Source organism: Electrophorus electricus, chromosome 4, assembly GCF_013358815.1.
Source record: "Electrophorus electricus isolate fEleEle1 chromosome 4, fEleEle1.pri, whole genome shotgun sequence".
Taxonomy (NCBI): Eukaryota; Metazoa; Chordata; class Actinopteri; order Gymnotiformes; family Gymnotidae; genus Electrophorus; species Electrophorus electricus.
The window spans coordinates 12196736-12216463 of NC_049538.1; the positions used below are offsets into that span (position 1 = coordinate 12196736).

Sequence of the window (19728 nt, forward strand, 5' to 3'; positions counted from 1 at the left end):
TACAGTGAAACTAGAGGCAATACTTCACAATGGTAAGAAGGAGTAGGCAGGCTTAAATACACTTGGAATAAAAGAACAGATGATGTTAATAATCCAGTGATTATGATCTGACGAACTGTCTGTGATTGGCCGGTGTTGTTACCTGGGTGACGAACAGCGGGTTGGGAACTGTAGTGAGCTTGGGACAGGGGTGGCATGACACATACTCCCATCACTTATATAACTATACTCCCCTCAGTTATATAACTATACTCCCATTACTTATATAACCATACTCCCCTCAGTTATATAACTATACTCCCATCACTTATATAACTATACTCCCCTCAGTTATATAACTATACTCCCATCACTTATATAATCATATTCCCCTCAGTTATATAACTATACTCCCATCACTTATATAACCATACTCCCCTTAGTTATATAACCATACTCCCATTACTTATATAACCATACTCCCATCACTTACATAGCCATACACTTATATAACCATACTCCCATCACTTATATAACTATACTCCCATACATCCATCCAAAGACTGCATAAAATACTGGTATTATCATCAGACCCCAAAACACAAACATATACTCACACAGATCTTTAACATGTACATAAAAGCCATAGTTACATATAGATAGATCCATCCCCACACACACCCCTGCCAACAACTATCCCCACATTAGAATACACATGCACATGCACACACACACACACACACACACACACACACACCTGCCCAGGTAGATGCCTCTGACCCAGAGAAGAGTGGGAGGCAGTTGGCTGGGTTCCAGGGCCCTGCAGCTGAGTGTGACTGACTGACTGCCACACACACTACCTCATGGCTACATAGCCTCATGGCTACTTCAGGAGGCAACTTGGTGCTGCACTGATGGCATTTCATTGAGTTTGTTTCAGTCTAACATTTGCTTTAATATGAGATTGAGAAGCTCATCTTTGCCGCCAGCACGTTATCTAGCTACAGTTTTACAGTCACCTTCCAAATCAGACATGGAAACAGCCAAATGTACAAATAATTTTCAATTTAGTCATTTGTGTTGGCGTACATGACTAATCAGTAACATGCACGGATATATTCCGTTAATATTCATGCCGCATAATCATAACTAGTCATAAGAAGGGTTAGTGTTCACATGTACAGATATGTTAATATTCATAATACATAAACATAACTAATCATAAGCAGGGTTGATGTTTATATGCACAGATATGTTAATATTCATACTGCATAAACATAAATAATCATAAGCAGGATTGATGTTCACATGCACGGATATGTTAATATTCATACTGCATAATCATTACTAGTCATAACCCTTGAAACAAGTGCCACTGTTTTGCATCACTGTCTGTTTTAATATTCTGGACAAGTTGACCTTAATCTTAACATAATCATGTCTTAAATTTCCCCAAGCCTAAACTGCTGTAAATATTCATGATATCTTTAACGATACGCACACACGCACACAATCTCTTCAGCAGGCTGGAGAGTGTAAAGACCTTCAGCGTGGCACTCTCCATCCCACCATCCCCTGAGCTCCCTGCAAGTAGCTGTTTTGAGTTTATCCATCACACACACTTTTTGTTTTTGTGCTGCAGAACCACAGCTTACAGTTCTGGGATCAGCCTTCACAATAGTGCACTAGAGCTTCTGTAGTTTCCTGTAGACAGTCACACCTAATTTTCCTCCTATATTTACTCTCACTTCTATATTCAGTGTACCTTCCTCACACAGTGGAATTCTTAGAGTCTTATTATTAGAGTCTAAATCTAATTAGAGTCTAAATCATGTTGGCATTTTACTGACACTTGATGGAAATCACCTGGGCAGTTCTTCATCTACAGATCATCAATTGTGAAATCCATTGTGAAATGGCCATTTGCACTGAAACAGAGATTTAAGTTTTAATTGCATAAATGAAGAAAATGCTTATGTTTGCTTTTGAACTTAAATTAAAGTTTTTAAATGAACGCAGGTGCATAGAGGGAACGTTATGTTCTCTTGGTCTTTGAATTTGAGTAAGAGCTTTGAGAACTTTTGAGTAGTCGCTGAATGCATTTTGCATGGAAACATCAAACACTCCACCTTGAGTGAACCTGGAACCCGGAGAAGGCACTTCACCAATAGTAAAGAGTTGTAAGACTCTTTAAAAAGGGTTTGTCAGTGAGTGGCTGGAGCATGTAACCAAAGGTTACACAGACTCATCCCATGTGCTTCTTCTTTCTCTGCTCTGATGTATTTTTATGGGCTTCCAAAATGCATGCAGCGATGGCAGGGATAAGCAAACCCCAGAAGAAGCACTGCCCCGCTTTGCTAGATGGGAGTGGATTGGATTGGACTTTCATGGAGGGGTTACAGTTGGCTTAATTAAACTGACACCATGGAGTGCATTAGCAGGTCGGACCCTCGTTATGGCTGGATACTGATGGCACGCAAATGGAAGAGAGGAAAATAGCCAAGGACCCTATGTGACCCCACATGTGATTCGCCCCTCCACTCCTCAGATCTCTCCCTCTCTGATCCTTGTTCTTTCACTGTCTTTCTCTCTCACACTCTGTTGTATATGCTGTATATGTGAGCTGGTTGGGTGAAGTAAGGTAGGAGTTCAAAGCTGCAGAAACTCCTTCACCGAGGCCTAAATCGGACTGAAGACTCAAGCAAGAAGTGATTGCGTGTGCGTGAGAGTGAGAAATCGAAACAGCCACGTGACCTGAACTGAGCCAGAAATATGTCATTTACAAGCTTAAAAAAGTTAAATATGTTAAGTGCACCTTCCGGAGCTGTGCAGTCAGTACTTGCCTAACATCGTAACCTCCAAACGATGTTGCCAACAACAGTTTATTGGTTTCTAGAAGATGATACAACAGAAAAGCAGTTCACATACAATATGGACAAAAGCAAACATGTATATCCCCCCCCCCCCCCCCAAAAAAAAAATAAATAAATAAATAAATAAATAAATAAAAATCCCCAAACAAAACCATGCTTGAGAAAGGAGATAGAATGAATGCATAAATAAATAGATGAATAAATAAACAAACATATGACCCACTTCGTTTCATTAGATCTGTTTGTGTAAGTTACGTACCATCTGGATGTACAGGAATAATGGTCTTTTAGTAAGGAGCAAATCCTTCGTGAGGAGGCATCTTAAATATTTAATTATACATCTGAGTAACAGACAGGGGAATCTCTCTTAGCCAGTTATTAAGAATATGTTTCCCAGCCAGGAGTAATCATTTGTCGAGAGGGTATGATGTAATCAATGTAGGGTTACAAGAGTTAGTAGGGTTACAATGTAACCAGGGTAACGAGACTGTTTTGGAGGGAAGCACCAATGGAAATAATCTCTTTTGATGTTTTGTTGATATCTCAATGTCCTGAGCTATGAATCACCTGGATCTCAAGATGTATCTACATTCCCAGAAGTAAATGAGAGCATTTTCCCAAACTTGGAAGACATTTCACACACACAGGCAAGATACTGTGTTCGTTATAGACACATCGATCTTCTTTCACTTTGACTGAAAGATCTAGAGTGATGGAGACAGTGTCATCGTCGTATCACACCCAAACCCTTTTTTGCTCTCTTCTTGCCATTTTGCTGATATCTCCATAGTTGGGGAGTTAAAGACTTTTCCCCCGAAATACAGTCAGAAATACCTTTAATGAGATTTTTATTTTTCCCCAAAAATACAGCACTAAATTTCAGAATGCATGTCAAAACCAGCTCCCTGCAAACTCTAAGACCACGAATTAAACTCTGCAGAGAGCACTCACTGATCAACACTATCACACAACTTCTTTTCTGGACAATGCAACAGGACAATACAACAAAACAGCAAAAGAAAATAATTTGCTCAAAATCTTTAAGACGGTCACGTGTTGGTCCCATTTCTCTTTTTACCAGAGATGCTGCGCAGAGAAAATCATGACAGGTCAGATTGAGAGACGTTAAGACAGAGATGCACTTTCTCCTTCATAAATACTTTAATTTTCAAACCACTCTAGCATTTCTGAAACTGAAGTTTTGTTTGTGTGTGTGTGTGTGAGAGTGAGAGAGAGAGAGAGAACAGGCAGTACCATACTTTCTCCTGTCCTCTTTCCCTTGCTGTCATTAGTTTGGACATCTAGTCATTTGTACAGTGTTTTGGTTTTTTTTTAGTCCCCTGTGGAAAGTCTTTCATTCCATCTCTGCTTATGCAATAAGGTTTTTTTTAAAAGAATTACGCTGATAGTAAATGGTTTGTTCTTTTCAATAAGAATGCTGGTAAATAGAATATTCTAGTTCTCTGACCCGTTTTCTTATGCTGTGTGTGTAACTGTTGTGTGTTTGTGTTGTGTGCAAGGGTCTCCTTTCTACGGAAACAGAATGTTTATTAATAGAACAATCTAGAGCTTCAGTGTGTGCCGTCTATTGTGTAGGCACAAGCTGGGGTCTCTCCTGCTCAGATGTGTCCTGTTTGACTTACGCAGCATGCACCTGACCAGTAGCCCAAGTTATTGTGTTATTCACCATGTGTGCATGCTTGTGTGTGTGTGTGTGTGTGTGTGTCTGAAGTATTCATGCTTTTGTCCTCAGCGCAGCACCTGCACTTCCCCTCTGTTCTTCGTCAACTCTCCTCTTCCTCGCTCTGTTTAAATGACCTCACCCCAGCGAGCTGTTTCCTCTGTGTAATTGCCACAGAGGAAACTGGGGCTGTTACATCAAGAACATTGCGCTTGTAGCTGTTCTTCTCACCCCTGCCCATGGAGAGTGGCAGGAGTGGAACATGGTGCCCACTCACCTAATTATCAAACCCGCCACGATTTCAAGCAGCTTCTAGTTTCAGAGCAGCGGGGACAAAGTCCACATCCTGGTGATGGATGTGCCGAACTGCTGAAGCTGTGATGATGAGAGCATAATTTTGATGCTCTGTAGGATAAAAAGACCAATAACTGGATGCAGCCACCTTTGATCCTAATGCTTAGCAGGCAAAGGTGTTCTCATTTAGATTAAGAAAGATCGTAGACTCTTGACTGACTGTCCAAAATTCATCAACAGAGGCATTGAAGAGGCCACGAAAATACCTGTCTGCTGAATCCAGCAGTTCTCAAGCTTCAGGTTATGATGTAGACTGAGTTTAGCCACATCACAGCTGCTGGGAGCTGCGTCCTGGCGGGATCACGGTGCAAGGAGCTTCAGAGCACTCTCCCCACACACAGTTACAACCGCTCCGGTACAGGCATGTCATTCCAGCTCCGGGCTCTACACGAGCAGCTAGCGGTGTTTCCAAGCCACGTCGGTGTCTAGCCCGGGACCCGGCGCAGGTTTAACGTCAGATGGGCCTGCGTTGTTGAGAAACCGCTCCCGTGTCTCCACCGGGCATGCTCTCCTGCAGGGCATGCTGGGAAAATTGACAGCGGTCTGAAGCGCTAGTTTTTAGCGTCTCTCCTTCCCCATCTGCAAGACAATGTTATCATCTGTTATCCCCTCCTGTTACCTAATCTGTTTGCAAACCAGTTAAAACATTATTCATCAAAATGGCAGAATATTCGGCACAAATGTGTTTCTATGCAGTGTTCAAAGGGCCTTTTTTAAGGGAAGAGTCTCTGTTTGGCCACTCATAGGAAGTGGTCCCCATGGTCATGAGAAATGCTGCACATAAACAGTGAGGAGAAACTAGGATTAAATGGCACAGGCAAGCAAACATACGGCCCTGTCAAAAGTGAATCATTTCCATCCGTTTACAGATGCTGAGGAAAACTGAAAGTTTTCAAACTTCTGAAACCTTCAGTTAATTCAGGAAAGGTGAACCTGTACCATGACCTGCTGTTGCATTCTGAAACTAAAGTGCCTGAGGTTGGAATTATTTATGCAGCTTTCATGCTTATTAAATCATACAAGAAAAATGTAAAAGTCTAGAAAGACTTTGAGCCAGGTTTAGATTTTGCATTGGAATGCAGTCTGGATCTGGATCTCATGTCACTGTGGAAAACATGTGCTAAACATATGTAATGAGATCAGAACATAATTAAAACCAGGGTACACATGCTACACCTGCTTACCTGCTTATGCTCTGCCCTGCTCTCCAGACAGGATCTTTTCCTCAGACTTGGTGGAGCATTGCAAATGTGTTTTAAGCCTTCTGATGGGCTGTCTAATGTCTAGTCTAGTTCCTGGGCTACAGCCTAGTCTCATTTCTAGTCAGTTCCTAGTCTAATTCCTAGTGTAGTTCCTGGACTAGTTCCCAGTCATTTCCTGTTTTCTAGTTATGTCTGATGTTTTGTATTGATATTGTCACGGATTCATCTTTTTATTTGTGTTTGTGTATTTTTAGATAAGCTCCCAAAGCATTTTGTGTCTGCATTTACCGCTGGCTTCCGGAACCTTCCTGGTGTGTGTCTGCAGCAGAAGCCTGTTGTAGAGGTAGTCTGGCTCACACTGTGATCGGCAGTTGTAAAGGCAGTCTAGACAGTGTGTTCACTATGACAAGAAAGAAATCGCTGGAAAAGCGCCCAGGATAGCAGCCTCATCAGAAAAACCCAGCAAACTCCGTCTCCACCTCGCGTGACTTATTCTCTGTAGTAGCGCTCACGGCTGCTCCCCTGCAGCAAACACTTTTCTGTTGCTTGCGGACAGCAGCAATTGTGCACCTGTCAAACATTACTCCTTTACACAGCAAAGTAAATATTGGCTGGAAAAAAAAAAGATCTCTTGATAACTCACACCTGCCTTGTTTTTGGTTTAGTTCCGTTTAGTTGGCTGATTGACTTAATGTCCTACACCTGCAGGTCTTATACCTGTCACAGTGCTGAGCAGATAAAAAAAAGCCCAGGTGTGAATGGATGGGGGAGAAAGGCTCATTTGTTATCCAGATACTGCAATCCAGACACACATCCGGTAGAAATGTGTAAACAGAATTTGTTGGATACCCGGTTCCTTTAAATGGATGCAAGATGTATGTGGAACTTGTTGTAATGTTTCCTCCCTTTTCTCTAGGAACCTGGGTGACATTTGGAGGTCAGATTTCTGATGAGGTAGGATAGAGCATCTTTTTGTCTCTTTGAATTCACCCCACATACTGTCCCTGACTACATGCCACAGGGGAGGTTTAGGGGAACTAAACTTACCAAGGGAGGGAATCCTGGTTCTCTCTGGTTCTCGTGTTTCCTGTCAGTTTGGTAAAAACTGCTTATACTTTTGCAAAGTCAGGTCAAGTCACCTTTATTTGTATAGCACATTTTAAAGTGACTGGAGTTCATAGAATCCCAGTCAAGGAAAGTACAAGTACAAGAAAAAGAATAAAGAGTTTAAAAAAGACATACATTAGAAAAATAAAAACACAAGAAACGCAAAATATAAAACAAAAACATAACCAATTAAGATTGATTATTAAAAGCAACAATACATAAAAGCAATAAAACTAATGAAAATCTAAATAAAACCAACAAATTAAAAGTGTAGTAAGAGTGGACTTGACAAAAAAAAAATCATAGGAAACCTCTAGACCTTTAGACTGAACTAAAAAAACAAGAAAAAAAGGGTGTGTGTGTAAAAACGATTTAAATCGATTTAAATGGTGGGCCACAGGGCTTGGGGGACTGAATTCTATTCCAGAGCCTGGGGACAACGACAGAAAGCCCAGTCACCTTCGGCTTTGAGGCATGAGTGGGCGCTGAGAGGAATTGGCAAGAGGGTGACCTAAGCGACGCAGGTGCAGCATATGGAATATGCCAATCTATGATATACTGAGGCACTAATACCTTGAGGGATTTTAAAACAAAAAGGTACCATTTTTAAGGCACTTCTGTATTTCACTGGAAACCAATGGAAGTGCTCCAGAACAAGAGTTATTTGTTGTCTTTGTTTTGTTCTATGTTCCTGGTAGAAGTCTCTAGAAGCTGCATGTTCACCAATTCCCAATACAGGGAGTTACAGTAGTCCAATAGACAAGTAATAAACGCATGAATAATTGTTTCTCAGCCCTCCTCAGATAAAAATGACTTATTTGGCTAATAAAACTGCGCTTCCACACACTAATTACTTGTTTGTTAAGTGTCCAAAATGATACCAAGATTTTTAACCACACTGTGTGAATTTTCAGACAGGAACTCAAGCATGTTGCTTTTGCCACTTGACAGTGCTAGGAGGGCCAAATATAATTATTTCAGTTTTATTTTAATTTAGTTTAAAGAAATTTCTCACCATGCAGAACTTGATGTCATGTAGACAGTTAAAGAGGTTCTTCATTGAGGAAGCACTGTCAGGTATCACTGGTAGATAAAATTGTGTGTGTCATCCACATAACAGTGGCACAGAACATTATATTTCTTAAAGATAGAGACGGGGAAGCATGAATAATGAGAATAAAAGAGGCTCTAAAATTGAACCTTGTGGCATGCCACATTTGATGGGAGCCAGGGATATAGAACAGTTTTCTGTTCTGACTGACAAGGTTCTGTCACTCAGGTAGGAAGTAAACCATTTATATTTTGGGCCCTGCTGTCCAAATTCTATCGATTATATCAAATACTGCACTGAGCTCAAGCAAGACTAAAATAACACAGGAACCAGCATCAACAGAGAGATTGATGCCATTATGTGCCTTCAACAGTGCAGATTCAGCACAATGCAGACCTCTCCGAACCTACGTCAGAGATGTTAGATGTATTCAACTAAGACTTGGAAGAAGACCATTTTTTTTCCAAAATCTTAGAAATAAATAATGCTTGGATATGGGCATATAGTTTCTATGGTCATTGGCATCAATGGTATGTTTCTTTAGTAGGGGTTGCACAATTGCATGTTTAAAGCTGGAAGAGATGGCTACATTTGTTAAAGAGCTATTCATTGTGGCCAAAATAAGGTGCATATTCTGTCAAAAATGTCTTTGAAAAGGTGTGACGTATAGGGACTAAGAGACAATGGGTGGGATTCATGTGTGAGACCACCTGAGACACGTGAGAGGACGATACTAGTTGAAACTGCAGGAGGTAGCTGGCTGGATTATGTGTCTCTGAGGGTCTGGGGATAAGAGGTCACATCTTATGCTGTCAGTTTTGTTGATACAGACATTTGGAAACTTCTCACAGGTTCCAGTAGTGGAAGCAGATGTACTAAATGCAGCAATATTTAAAATAGAGTTGATAGTGTTGAACAGTATTTTAGGGCTGTGGGTGTTTTTATTTGTTTATTATTATTAGGTTAGCATAATATTGCTGTCTTAAGAGAGTCGTAATTAAGCCATACACAATCTCTTGGTAAGGATGAGACCTGGAGTTGATCTTTTTTTCCCTTTTGCCTTTCTGTGAGTTCATCTAAGAGCCCGGGTGGAGTCAATCATCCATGGATTAGCAACAGTGAAGGCCTCAGTTTTAAAAGAGCTTCACAGTCCAGAATGGCACAGCAAGATAAATAAATAGTGACCAACTCATGGCCAGTGCAGGAGGAGAGGGCATCGGAGGTACCAGTTAAACGAGCGAGCTTGAAAACTTGGTATATAGATTGCCTAAGGGATCGGGACTGAGAAAGAGTGAAAAGGGACACCGGTGTTATTCATTTCAAGGCTAGAGACAGAGAAACCAGATGTCAACACAAGGTCTAATGTGTGACCTTTCTGATGTGTTGGACCCGATACTGATTGAATGTGATTAAAGAATCCACAAGGCATGAAATCACATTTACCGAAGGATTTTCTGGGCAGCAGATATGACATTAAAATCCCTTAGAATCAACAGTTTATCAGACTGAGAGTCCATGATAAAAGGTCAGAAAAGTCTTGAATGAAATTACACTCAGTTTTAGGTCTGTACACCAATGTACACAGAACAGGGCTGGTAACTTTAAAGGCTGCACCTCAAAGTAGAGTAGATACCAAAGGGTATAAATCTGCATTTAAAACAACTGTGTAAACCCAGTGGCTAAACCATCTCCACAATGGGGGCTGTACTTTGGGTAAGAGGTAAGAGGTAAGAGGAAGGATGCCAGCACTGAGAGGAGCCATGTTTACTGAGGGCAAAACTCAGAGTAGCAATTGTTATAACGGTCCATGCTCGAAGAGCCAGCAGGGTCCGAAAACGAAACAGAACCAAGACACACAACAAAACCCAAAAAACTAAGAAAAAAACAGGCAGGCAAACAGCAAAAGACACGGAGAAACTGAGATGTGAGCCTTGATGTGTATCAGGGGGCTGGTGAGCAAAGCACAAGTCGACACGACGTTTGTAAACTCCAGCAGGTAGACGGAAAGACAATGAGTTACCTTTGGGAAGGTCTGCTGAGGGGTACGAGGAACCCATGGGGGAATGAGGTACCACAGAGAGGCCACCAGTGTAGATGATCCACAGCAACCGAAGCATGAGCGGTGTGAGCCTGTCGGAGACCAAACGGCCAGGACGCATTACGAATTCCCCATAAAACATCAGGCTAGCTACCTCACAAACAGCCAAGTTAAGCTCAGACTCTCAATAGGCCAACCGCAAACACATGCGCCAAGACAAGCGAGTATCTGGAGAGTGCAGGAGAATCTCCTGTCCCACGGTAAAATGTAAGGACGGAGAGACTTACACACATATACGCTGGGTGCTCAGTGGTGCCAGCAACAGACAGGGCTTGAGTTAGGCCTGTAAAAGACTAACCTTGCCTGTGGGAGAAATGAAAAGATAAACAGTCCAGTCGTTGGGGTTTTGATGTAGTTCACAAAAGTAAACAAACAATCCAAAAACAGAAAGGGTAGCTAGGGAAAAATGACAAACAGTTTTTATGATTTGTGTGCTGCTTGTAATCTTAGTGCCCTGGGGTTTGAATACAATACAAATCTTACAAATCTGGTAGGATTAGGTTAGAGACAAGGAAACAGAGACAGAAAGAAACAACCAAGGCCTAACCTGCCAGAGGTCTGTCTCCCTGATGAGACCTGATGAGCTTGAGCTCAGGCACACCACAGCACTTCTGTACTTTCCACGGTCTCTAGCAGACCTCTCCCTTAGTAACCTTTATAACGCCAACCCTGTTTAAAAGAAGCGTGACGCATTCTCAGCCCTAGTCTGAACTCGTGGTGTGTATTAAGGAGCCTCGTCTGTCCCCAGAGGATAAGCATGTTCCCAGAAACAGCTCCAATGCGGTTCTTTATTCACACCACTGCTTATTCATCTTAGTGGGCAAATGGCCACATGGCCGCTAGCGTGATTATTTATCTCCTCACAAGGGTCGCGGAGGTCACGACCTCGAGGTCAAAGCTCTCACTCTTCTTGGTCAGCAGGATCCTGCCCCCCCCCCCCATCAGGTGTTAGCAAAGATATTTTGACATGTGCGTGCACACACACACACACACACACGTCCAACATGGGGAGACACAGGATAACTTGTCATTCTGTGCTGGCATAGTTACACACGCAGTGTTGGCGTGGTTTGTGTCGCAGCTGTCATCCTGAGTGTGTGCATAACAGCAGCTGGGATGCTACAGCTCGCAGGCTGATTAGTGTGTGTGTGTGTGTGTGTGTGTGTGTGTGTGTGTAAGCATGCTAAGCTGTCAGCTCTGTCACAGTAATTGAGGTTGACTGCGTGTGAAATTCTGGCTTTACTGGTCAGCGGACATGGTCTGCTGCTCAGGTTGATCTCCCGCTCCCGCCTTCACCAGCAGGGCACATACTTTTGAAGCTACAAAGCGAGAGCGTCCACCTATCTTAAAGTCCCACCTGTGCGGAATTATGCACAAACACTGAAACTGATTACTGATCAGTGATGCGCGCCGCTGAGCTGCTGAACAACTCCACTGCCAAAGCCACGGGTTCACGACGACATTTGGTTTTGGTTTGGTCTGCGCCTTTGCTGTGGCTGCTCTCAAACCCCTTCTCAGCGCTTCATTATGGCTAACAGGGGTCACCTTTGCTTAACTGAGTACTTCTTCGCTGAGAACCGACATCTGGCTGACAAGCGAGGACGACGATCTCGTTTTTTTTCTTGCATTAAACAGAGAGGGAGATCAGGGGCTCTGGGTTTAAATGCCCAGGGAAGTTCAAGCCCGGCACAGATCAATGCAATACTTTTAATACCCTGGGTGTCTTCTGGCTCAGCCTGAGATTGTCCCATTAATTTAAAGAACTAATGTTCTTGTGCCCCTGTCTCTTAATCTCACTCTCTTTCTATCTCCATCTCTCTCTCTGCTTGTCTGTGCCAATTTAATGTGATATTACGTGGCTGAGATTTTGGCTACCATGGATGGTGAAGAAAAAATATTTTGGAATTCCAGGCAAAAGTTCTTCAAGCTCAGAGAGGGGAATCAGGTTAGTTTGCTGTTTGTTGAAAACTGGCTCCAAGATTTAATTTTTTGTAAATAGCCAAATGAGCACACACACACACACACACACACACACACACACACACACACACACAAATAGACTTCCCTAGTGAGTGAGGAGGTAGTGCTGACCTTTCAGCTTCTTTTGAAAAGGAGGAACTACCGACACTTAATCTCAGGCCTCAACACACTTGAAAACACCTCCGCCTGACAGAGTCTGAGTATGACAGAGGAGCGGTTGATGCAGAACAGCTGGTCCGTGAAAATAGTCTGGAAACCTCGGACCTCTCGGACATCTCGGGGGTTCGGTCTTTGGGCTGGAATCTTGGAAGTCTCAGATTCATAAAGATGGCACCTGCTGAAAAATAGCTTTTGAGCATAATTATGAAATATTTAGAACATATTAAAAAGGTTGACCAAAATAAATCTTGAAAAACATTGTGACATGATTAGTTTGCCACTTCACTTCCTTATATTTCACTTCTGCATGTCTTCTTTCTGTGTGTGTGTCCAAGGTGGCAGAGCAGCTTATGACCATTGCCTATGAGAATGGAGTCAACCTGTTTGACACAGCGGAGGTGTATGCTGCAGGCAGGTGAGCATTCATTTTCTCTCACACACACACACACACACACACACACATTAAGCCTGGACTAAAGCCTCCTCCTCATTATGCAGGTTAAGAATGGATTTAATTTTCTCCTCTTTCTGTTTCTCTCAGAGCTGAAATTATTCTAGGAAATATCATCAAGAAAAAGTGCTGGAGGTACAGTATGAGGGTTTGTTTATTCCTGACCATGTGTTTGTGTAGTATGCAAGAATTATAACAGTCATTTCAAACTAATCAACCCTGAGGATCAGATGATGATTTTGTATGGTTGTCTGCTATGTCCCTCTGGTCCTCTGCTCTGTGGGGAAACAGCTCTCCTCTCTGTATCAAACAGGCCAGGGTTACTATGGCGATGAGTGGTTCAGCCCTTCATAAGGTCCATGTTCGATGTTTTAGCTGATCTGCACCATGATGTACCCAGACCCTAGCAAAACTGTTACCATAGCGACAGAGCAGCACCTGCAGCAAACCAAGTCACTGAGCGACTTTTGAAGAGAGCTTGTTTTCTACGTGTTCCTTACTTCATGCTCTCATCTCCACCCTAGTCTCTCTCTTTTCTGATCTGATCTCATCTCCAATCCATGTCTCTCTCTGTTCTGATCTGAGTGTGTACCTGTGCTGTATCAAATTACATATTAAAATGTTTAAGAGAAATTTTGCGTGGCACCGGTGATTATAATGTTAGAATTAAACCTACATGACAGTTCTCTTATACTAGTGTTGGCCTTTAGCATTTGGGCTGAACTTCTAAATGTCAGTCACCAAGGGCACTGAAACCATACATTCCACTGTGCCAGGAGTACAGACTCTCTTGCACACGCACACGCGCGCACACACACACCTCCCTCTCTCTCTCTCTCTCTCTCTCTCTCTGAAAGTGTTTCCTGTGGTCATGAAGCTACAGCTGGCTGCACTTTTGCCTCCCAGAGGAAGTTGTGCTGCTAAGGCATTGTCACTGAGTCACCCAGAATCAATTACCCCACAGCCGCCATCTGCCAGAATGTGAAGAGCGTGTGTGCGTGTGCTGAAACATGCACCTCTCCGTGCTACAACCCTCGCTTTCCTGATTTGAATGTGTTCTGATCGCTTTTGCGTAAACTGAAACAGCCGCTCTAGTTTCCACCTCTGCCAGAGTGTGAGATTGTGCCCATCACGTCAGAGTACTGGAGCTCTGAGTATGGGCTACTGCCCGCTGCCATTTCACATCGGCTGCCACAGTCATGCCACCACCACCTGCACCGCACATTCCACTCCTAACCAAGTCAACAGGTTCAAGGTTTAACACCTGCAAAATAATGTTTCATCTAATATGTGATGATTAAATGACTGATTCCCACTTTCCAAAATGTTGGGACAAGTTCCGAGTGTTTACAAGTTCTGAATGAGTGTTCTTTATTTCTCTGGCACCGTTCCCAAAAAGCATCATAAAACAATGATCCTCTTTAAATGGAAGAGAAAGCATTACACTGATCAGTTCACTTCCAGGCCAGGCAGTGTGGAGGAGGAGCAGTAATGCAACGTGTAATTGCCATTTAGTAACTTATATGACTTTTAGATTGTGGAACTGTTTAGAATATACAACATGCACATTCCTTCATTTTCTCTCTCTCTCTCCTAGGAGATCCAGTCTAGTGATCACCACAAAGCTCTACTGGGGGGGGAAGTAAGTGGAGTCCTAGTCTTACTAACCTCATAGAGGAAACTCACTCCTGTCTGACACTGCAATGGAGAAATGCTTTTCCAAGTGTGTGTTTACCCAACTCTGAAGTGTTGGAGTGAAACTCTTATGCCACGAACCACCATTTTATTTCTGAAACGTGTGAAGCCGTAATCAGTGCAAGCCAGACTGGTGTCACTGGCACCAAGGAAAACGTTTACATTTCATAATTTTTTTAGTGGCTCTTGCCCACAGACACAAAAATGTGTCAACAGTAGAAGACAAAGTGAGAAAAAAAAAATGCAATGTGAATCTGAAATGATTCATAACATGAAAAGAGTAATATCCTGGCTTTGTCAAGCACAGTGTGATGTAGGGCACTGAAACACTGGAGTCTTTGTCAAGTGCAGTGTAACTTCTGGATTCTTCATAGTGGAGAATAGAAAGGTTGTGCAAACTGAAAGCAGTCTCAGTACTAAACTTCCATAAAAGTTAACCTCCACAAACCCCTTAAAGACTCTCACTAATCAGACGGCGAGTCACACACAACACTGCAGTCACAGACTGGGGTGGGGAGCAGCGAGTCCATTTCCACCAACTACCCCCACTGCTCTCTAATGGAACCCAACTCACCGTGACATCAGTAGCATCTTTATAATTCTGTAGATATCTAACCCTGTGTAGATACGCACCTTCATCTCAGCCCTTAGCTAAAATTCCAGCTTTATTTCTAGATGACTTCATTCCTGCCACATGGACAGATAGAGAGACCGCAGAGGGAGTGGGCGGAATGGGCCAAGTGTCAGTCATTGTCATGGTCCGTCCCCAAGATCCCGCCCCCAGTGATGAACCTACATTTTCTCTACTGGTACAGAGGGTTGAAGATAGTCGCCTGCATACTCCATATAGAAAGGCTCAGCTGGGCATGATAAGGTTGAAGCAAAGGAATTTCTTTCTTAATTTCCTTCAGGATCCTCTGATGAATGGCAGTCGGGGTGTTAGTATGCAGCTGTGGTGTTGGGATGTGGGGAATGGGAAATGAGCAAATGATCTTCGATCTAAGGGGAGGAGTCACGAAGGACAGACAGATGGACACATACGCGCGCATGCAGGAAGACAGACACATAAGTGTGTGTGCGCGTGCGTGCAGATAAGCAGGCCAGTGTGCTGATGTTGAAGCTGAATGAATTTGCTTCAGGCTTATTGTGTTCATACATGTTTGATTGTGTCCACAGAGCAGAGACTGAGAGAGGCCTTTCTAGGAAACATATAATAGAAGGTAAAGAATGTGTACGCACGCACACAGCCACACACATATACACGCGTGCACACACACACACACACACACACACACACACACACACACACACACACACACACACACACACACACACGATTTGGCAGGGATCACAGCTGGTGCACTTGTGTTCAGTGCTTTGCAGTAGGCAGGGAAATGATTGGTAAAATTACACTGGCCTCTCAGACAGAACTATCACCCACCCACACACACACCCACACAAAAAAACAAAAAAACAAACAAACAAACAAACAGCAAGTCATTCAAACACACAAAAGCATGCAAACTGTATGGGAACATCCAAAGTCAGAACAAAAGCACAGAAAACAAAGCGCGCGCGCACACACACACACACACACAAAAAAAAAAAAAAAAAAAAAAAAAAAAAAAAAAAAAAAAAAAAAAAAAAAAAAAAAAAAAAGGGCTAACTCCTCAGGGAGGTCAGGCAGTTAGGGCTAATGACCAAGGGCCAAGGGACCTCCAGCAGGGCACTAATGGAGGGCCCACAGAGCACCTACTGTGAACGCAAAAGCGTTCGCCCAGGAAAAACGTTAGCGCTAATAAGCAAAATAATTCAGATACTTGCGCTAATAGCGACATACTAACTGGTACCCCTGGCCATTGTTATTGTTACTGTTAGCCACATTAGCAACATTACCTATTTTGGAGGACGTTCTCTGCTTCCCAGTCAGCGAGGTAGAACCTATATAACTTAGAGAAGCAAGTTCGTCGTGTTTTGTATTATCCTAAACCTATACGTTAATGTTAACAACCTCTACCTCCTTCTACACATGAAAATCCAACAGCCGGCACTGTTGTCTCACACACAAACACACAAAAACAAACAAACTGGAAGCCTGAGGTAATCATTCACATTTAGGTAATACTGACTAGTTACTACTAGCTGTCCAGATTGATTGAGTCTCAGCAGCAGCAGCGTTCCTATTTGTTCAAACAAATCTCCCCTTCTTTATAGGACTCAAGGGCTCCCTCCAGAGGCTACAGCTGGAATATGTAGACGTGGTCTTCGCCAACCGGCCAGATAGCAACACACCAATGGAGGGTAAGGAGACCTGAGGAAGAGTGTGATTGAACTCACGATGATTTATAATAGCCTTTTTTTTTTTTTACAGTTTTCTGAAGAGACCAAGACCAAGCACACAAATATTAAAATAATTTACATTTGCAGCATTTAGCTGACGCTTTTATCCAAAGCGACTTACAATTATGACTGGGTACAATTTCAGCAATTTGGGGGAGGGGGAGGGGGGCAGCAGAAGTAGGTAGCCTACTATTCTGTTTCTGAGACCCTGTTGTACTTGTGGTGAACAGGGGTAGTCATGGTAACACGGTCGCTTTGTAAAGACCAGTCCCTGGGGTGCAGTCACCGAAATGGCTCATTTCTGGCTTGACCCCTCCCCTGCTCTCTTGCAAGAGGTCTGTCACCGAGTCGCTGCTTGCGAAGCCCAGCAATGCCGTGCCCGCCAGCCGCTCTGCTGGTACGCCGTTTTGACCGCTGTGGCTGCAGGAAACTGCAACTGTAACGAGCTTTGAATTGTTACGTTTGTCCAAGGCACAGGATGGTGGATCTGGGGAGAGAGAGGAAGAGGAGATGGTAAGAGAGAGAGAGAGAGAGAGAGAGAGAGAGAGAGAGAGAGAGAGTTAGTAAGCACGAGAAGATGGCAATGACAGATCAGTTTTGGTGTAGCCTGTAATGAGATCTGGGTTGTATGCCTCAGGTGAGACAGGGACAGAGAGGGGAATATTTTACACAGCTGTCTCAGCCAACCCACTCTGCCCTTCAGAGTGCTTAATTAAATGAACTATCTGACATGATATGCCTCACTCTCTCTCTCTCTCTCTCTCTCTCTCTCTCTCTCTCTGTCACTCTTTCCCCCTATCCACTCTGTTTTTCTGCTTGAAGCATCTTAAGCACTTTACCTGATACCTCACATCCTTTCTCTTTACATCATCGTTTTTCATCATTTGTTCAACTGTACACACGCCAGTTCGCCCACACAGAGGACAGGGCAGCTCTTTTGTGTCATCTTATAGCATTTCAAAGGGACTCCGTGATTTGCCCGGGCCCCTGGAATACGGCAGCGTCCTGCAAACGCCCCAGATGCTTCCCTTCCCTCACATTTCAGGCCAAGTGCAGGACATAAAGCAGGCTCCTGAATGCTTGAACGCCGACCTGCCAGCCTCTGAAGAAGGCTCCTCGGGCACTAGCTCAACTGTTTTTCTTTTCCCCTTCTTTGAGTCTTGGTTCCTCTCAAGGTTTCTTCCTCTTGCTCTATGGAGTTTTCCCGTGCTGCTGTCGCCCTCTCTTTGTGACGGCTGTTGTAAAAAGTGCCATAGAAATAAATTGCATTCATCGTTGCATTCAACCTGAATCAGACACAGATTACAGATTTAAATCTAATCCATGGTCAATTAAATAAAAAGTCATTTTATTACATTACTTTGATGGTTTACAATGCAGTTCTTTGTTGGATTATTTCATAGACATTGAGGTGTTTCCTTGTGACTAGGCTCTGAATATTTCACGGACATACCTGATCCAATATGATCGCTAACGACTCTGATCGGAGCAGCGCTGGTGAGAGCTCAGTATAGGCCTTAATAAGAAGGCAGAGGCCCTGGGTCTTTATTGGCTCGTTAATGTTTCACTTGTGCTAACCAGTCATTACCGTCACACTAATCTCCGTCATTAGAGTGTATTGGTGGCGGCTGTGGACACTGTTTGAGATGCTAGGGTTGTTGGGCTCTTGAGTTAGTTATAGGTACTTATGTCTGGAGTTATGCTATCTGTCTCAAATTCAAATAGCTTTATTAGAATTATAATTAGCAAGTGTTTGAATATTAATAGCTATAAATGATAGTGATAGTGTTGGGGGGGGAAAAGAAAAAGAAATTAAAAATATATATAATAAAAGGTTCATATATACACATACTTCTGTAAATATACTCTGATCAGCCATAACAATAAAACCACCTGCCTAATATTAGATAAGTCCCCCTCATGGCATCAAAACAGCTCAGACACATAGATCCATGGACTCCACAAGACCTCTGAAGGCATTCTGTGGTATCTGGCACCAAGACATTAGAGTCAGACCCTTTAAGTCTTCTAAATGGCGGTATGGAGCCTCTGGGGATCAAACTAGTTTTCCCACAGATGCTTGATTGGATTGAGAGGCAAAGTCAACACCTTGAACTCTTTGTTATGTTCCTCAAAGCATTCCTGAACGGTTTTTGCAAGTGTGTCAAGGTGCATTATCCCGCTGAAAGTGACTAGGGAATTAGGGAATACAGTTGCTATGGATTGGGTGTGTATGGTCCAAAACAGTGTTTAGGTAGGTGGGACGTCTCAAAGATCACTGCCTCCGCCAGCTTAACTTCTTCCCGTAGTGCATCCTGTTGCCATCTCTTCCCCAGGTAAGTGATCCGACATCTGGACATCTGACAGAGACATTTGGCTGTCCGCAAGCTGTAAAAAAAAAAAAGTGTTCCTTCAGACCAGACCACCTTCTGCCATTGTTCCATGCTCCAGTCCTGATGCTCACTTTCAGCGGGGGTCAGGGGTCAGCATGTTGCACTGAGTGTTCTGACACCTTTTTATCATAGCCAGCAGTAACCTTTTCAGCAGTGGGTGCTACAGTAGCGCTTCTGTGGGATTTGACCAATCAGGTAAGCGTTTGCTCACTACGTGTACCAGCAAGCCTAGGGTGCTCTTGGCCATTTTGCGGGTTCACTGATTGTCCTTCCTTGTAACACTTTTGGTGAATACCTCACATGGAACCCCTACAACCTGCCGTTTTGGAGATGCTCCAACCCAGTCGTCTAGCCATCACGGTTTG

General features: G+C 43.2%; 1 protein-coding gene across 4 annotated transcripts in view; it reads left to right on the top strand.

Moving 5' to 3' along the window:
• The window catches only part of kcnab1a (potassium voltage-gated channel, shaker-related subfamily, beta member 1 a), a 98634-nt gene that overhangs the window by 73161 nt on the left and 5745 nt on the right, over nucleotides 1–19728 (top strand). For all 4 annotated transcript variants that reach the window (XM_035525808.1, XM_035525809.1, XM_035525806.1 and 1 more), the window contains 6 exons: nucleotides 7006–7043; nucleotides 12820–12899; nucleotides 13026–13070; nucleotides 14533–14577; nucleotides 15807–15850; nucleotides 16845–16931. In XM_035525808.1, coding sequence (XP_035381701.1) covers nucleotides 7006–7043; nucleotides 12820–12899; nucleotides 13026–13070; nucleotides 14533–14577; nucleotides 15807–15850; nucleotides 16845–16931 — 339 coding nt within the window. The remainder of the gene's footprint in view (nucleotides 1–7005; nucleotides 7044–12819; nucleotides 12900–13025; nucleotides 13071–14532; nucleotides 14578–15806; nucleotides 15851–16844; nucleotides 16932–19728) is intronic.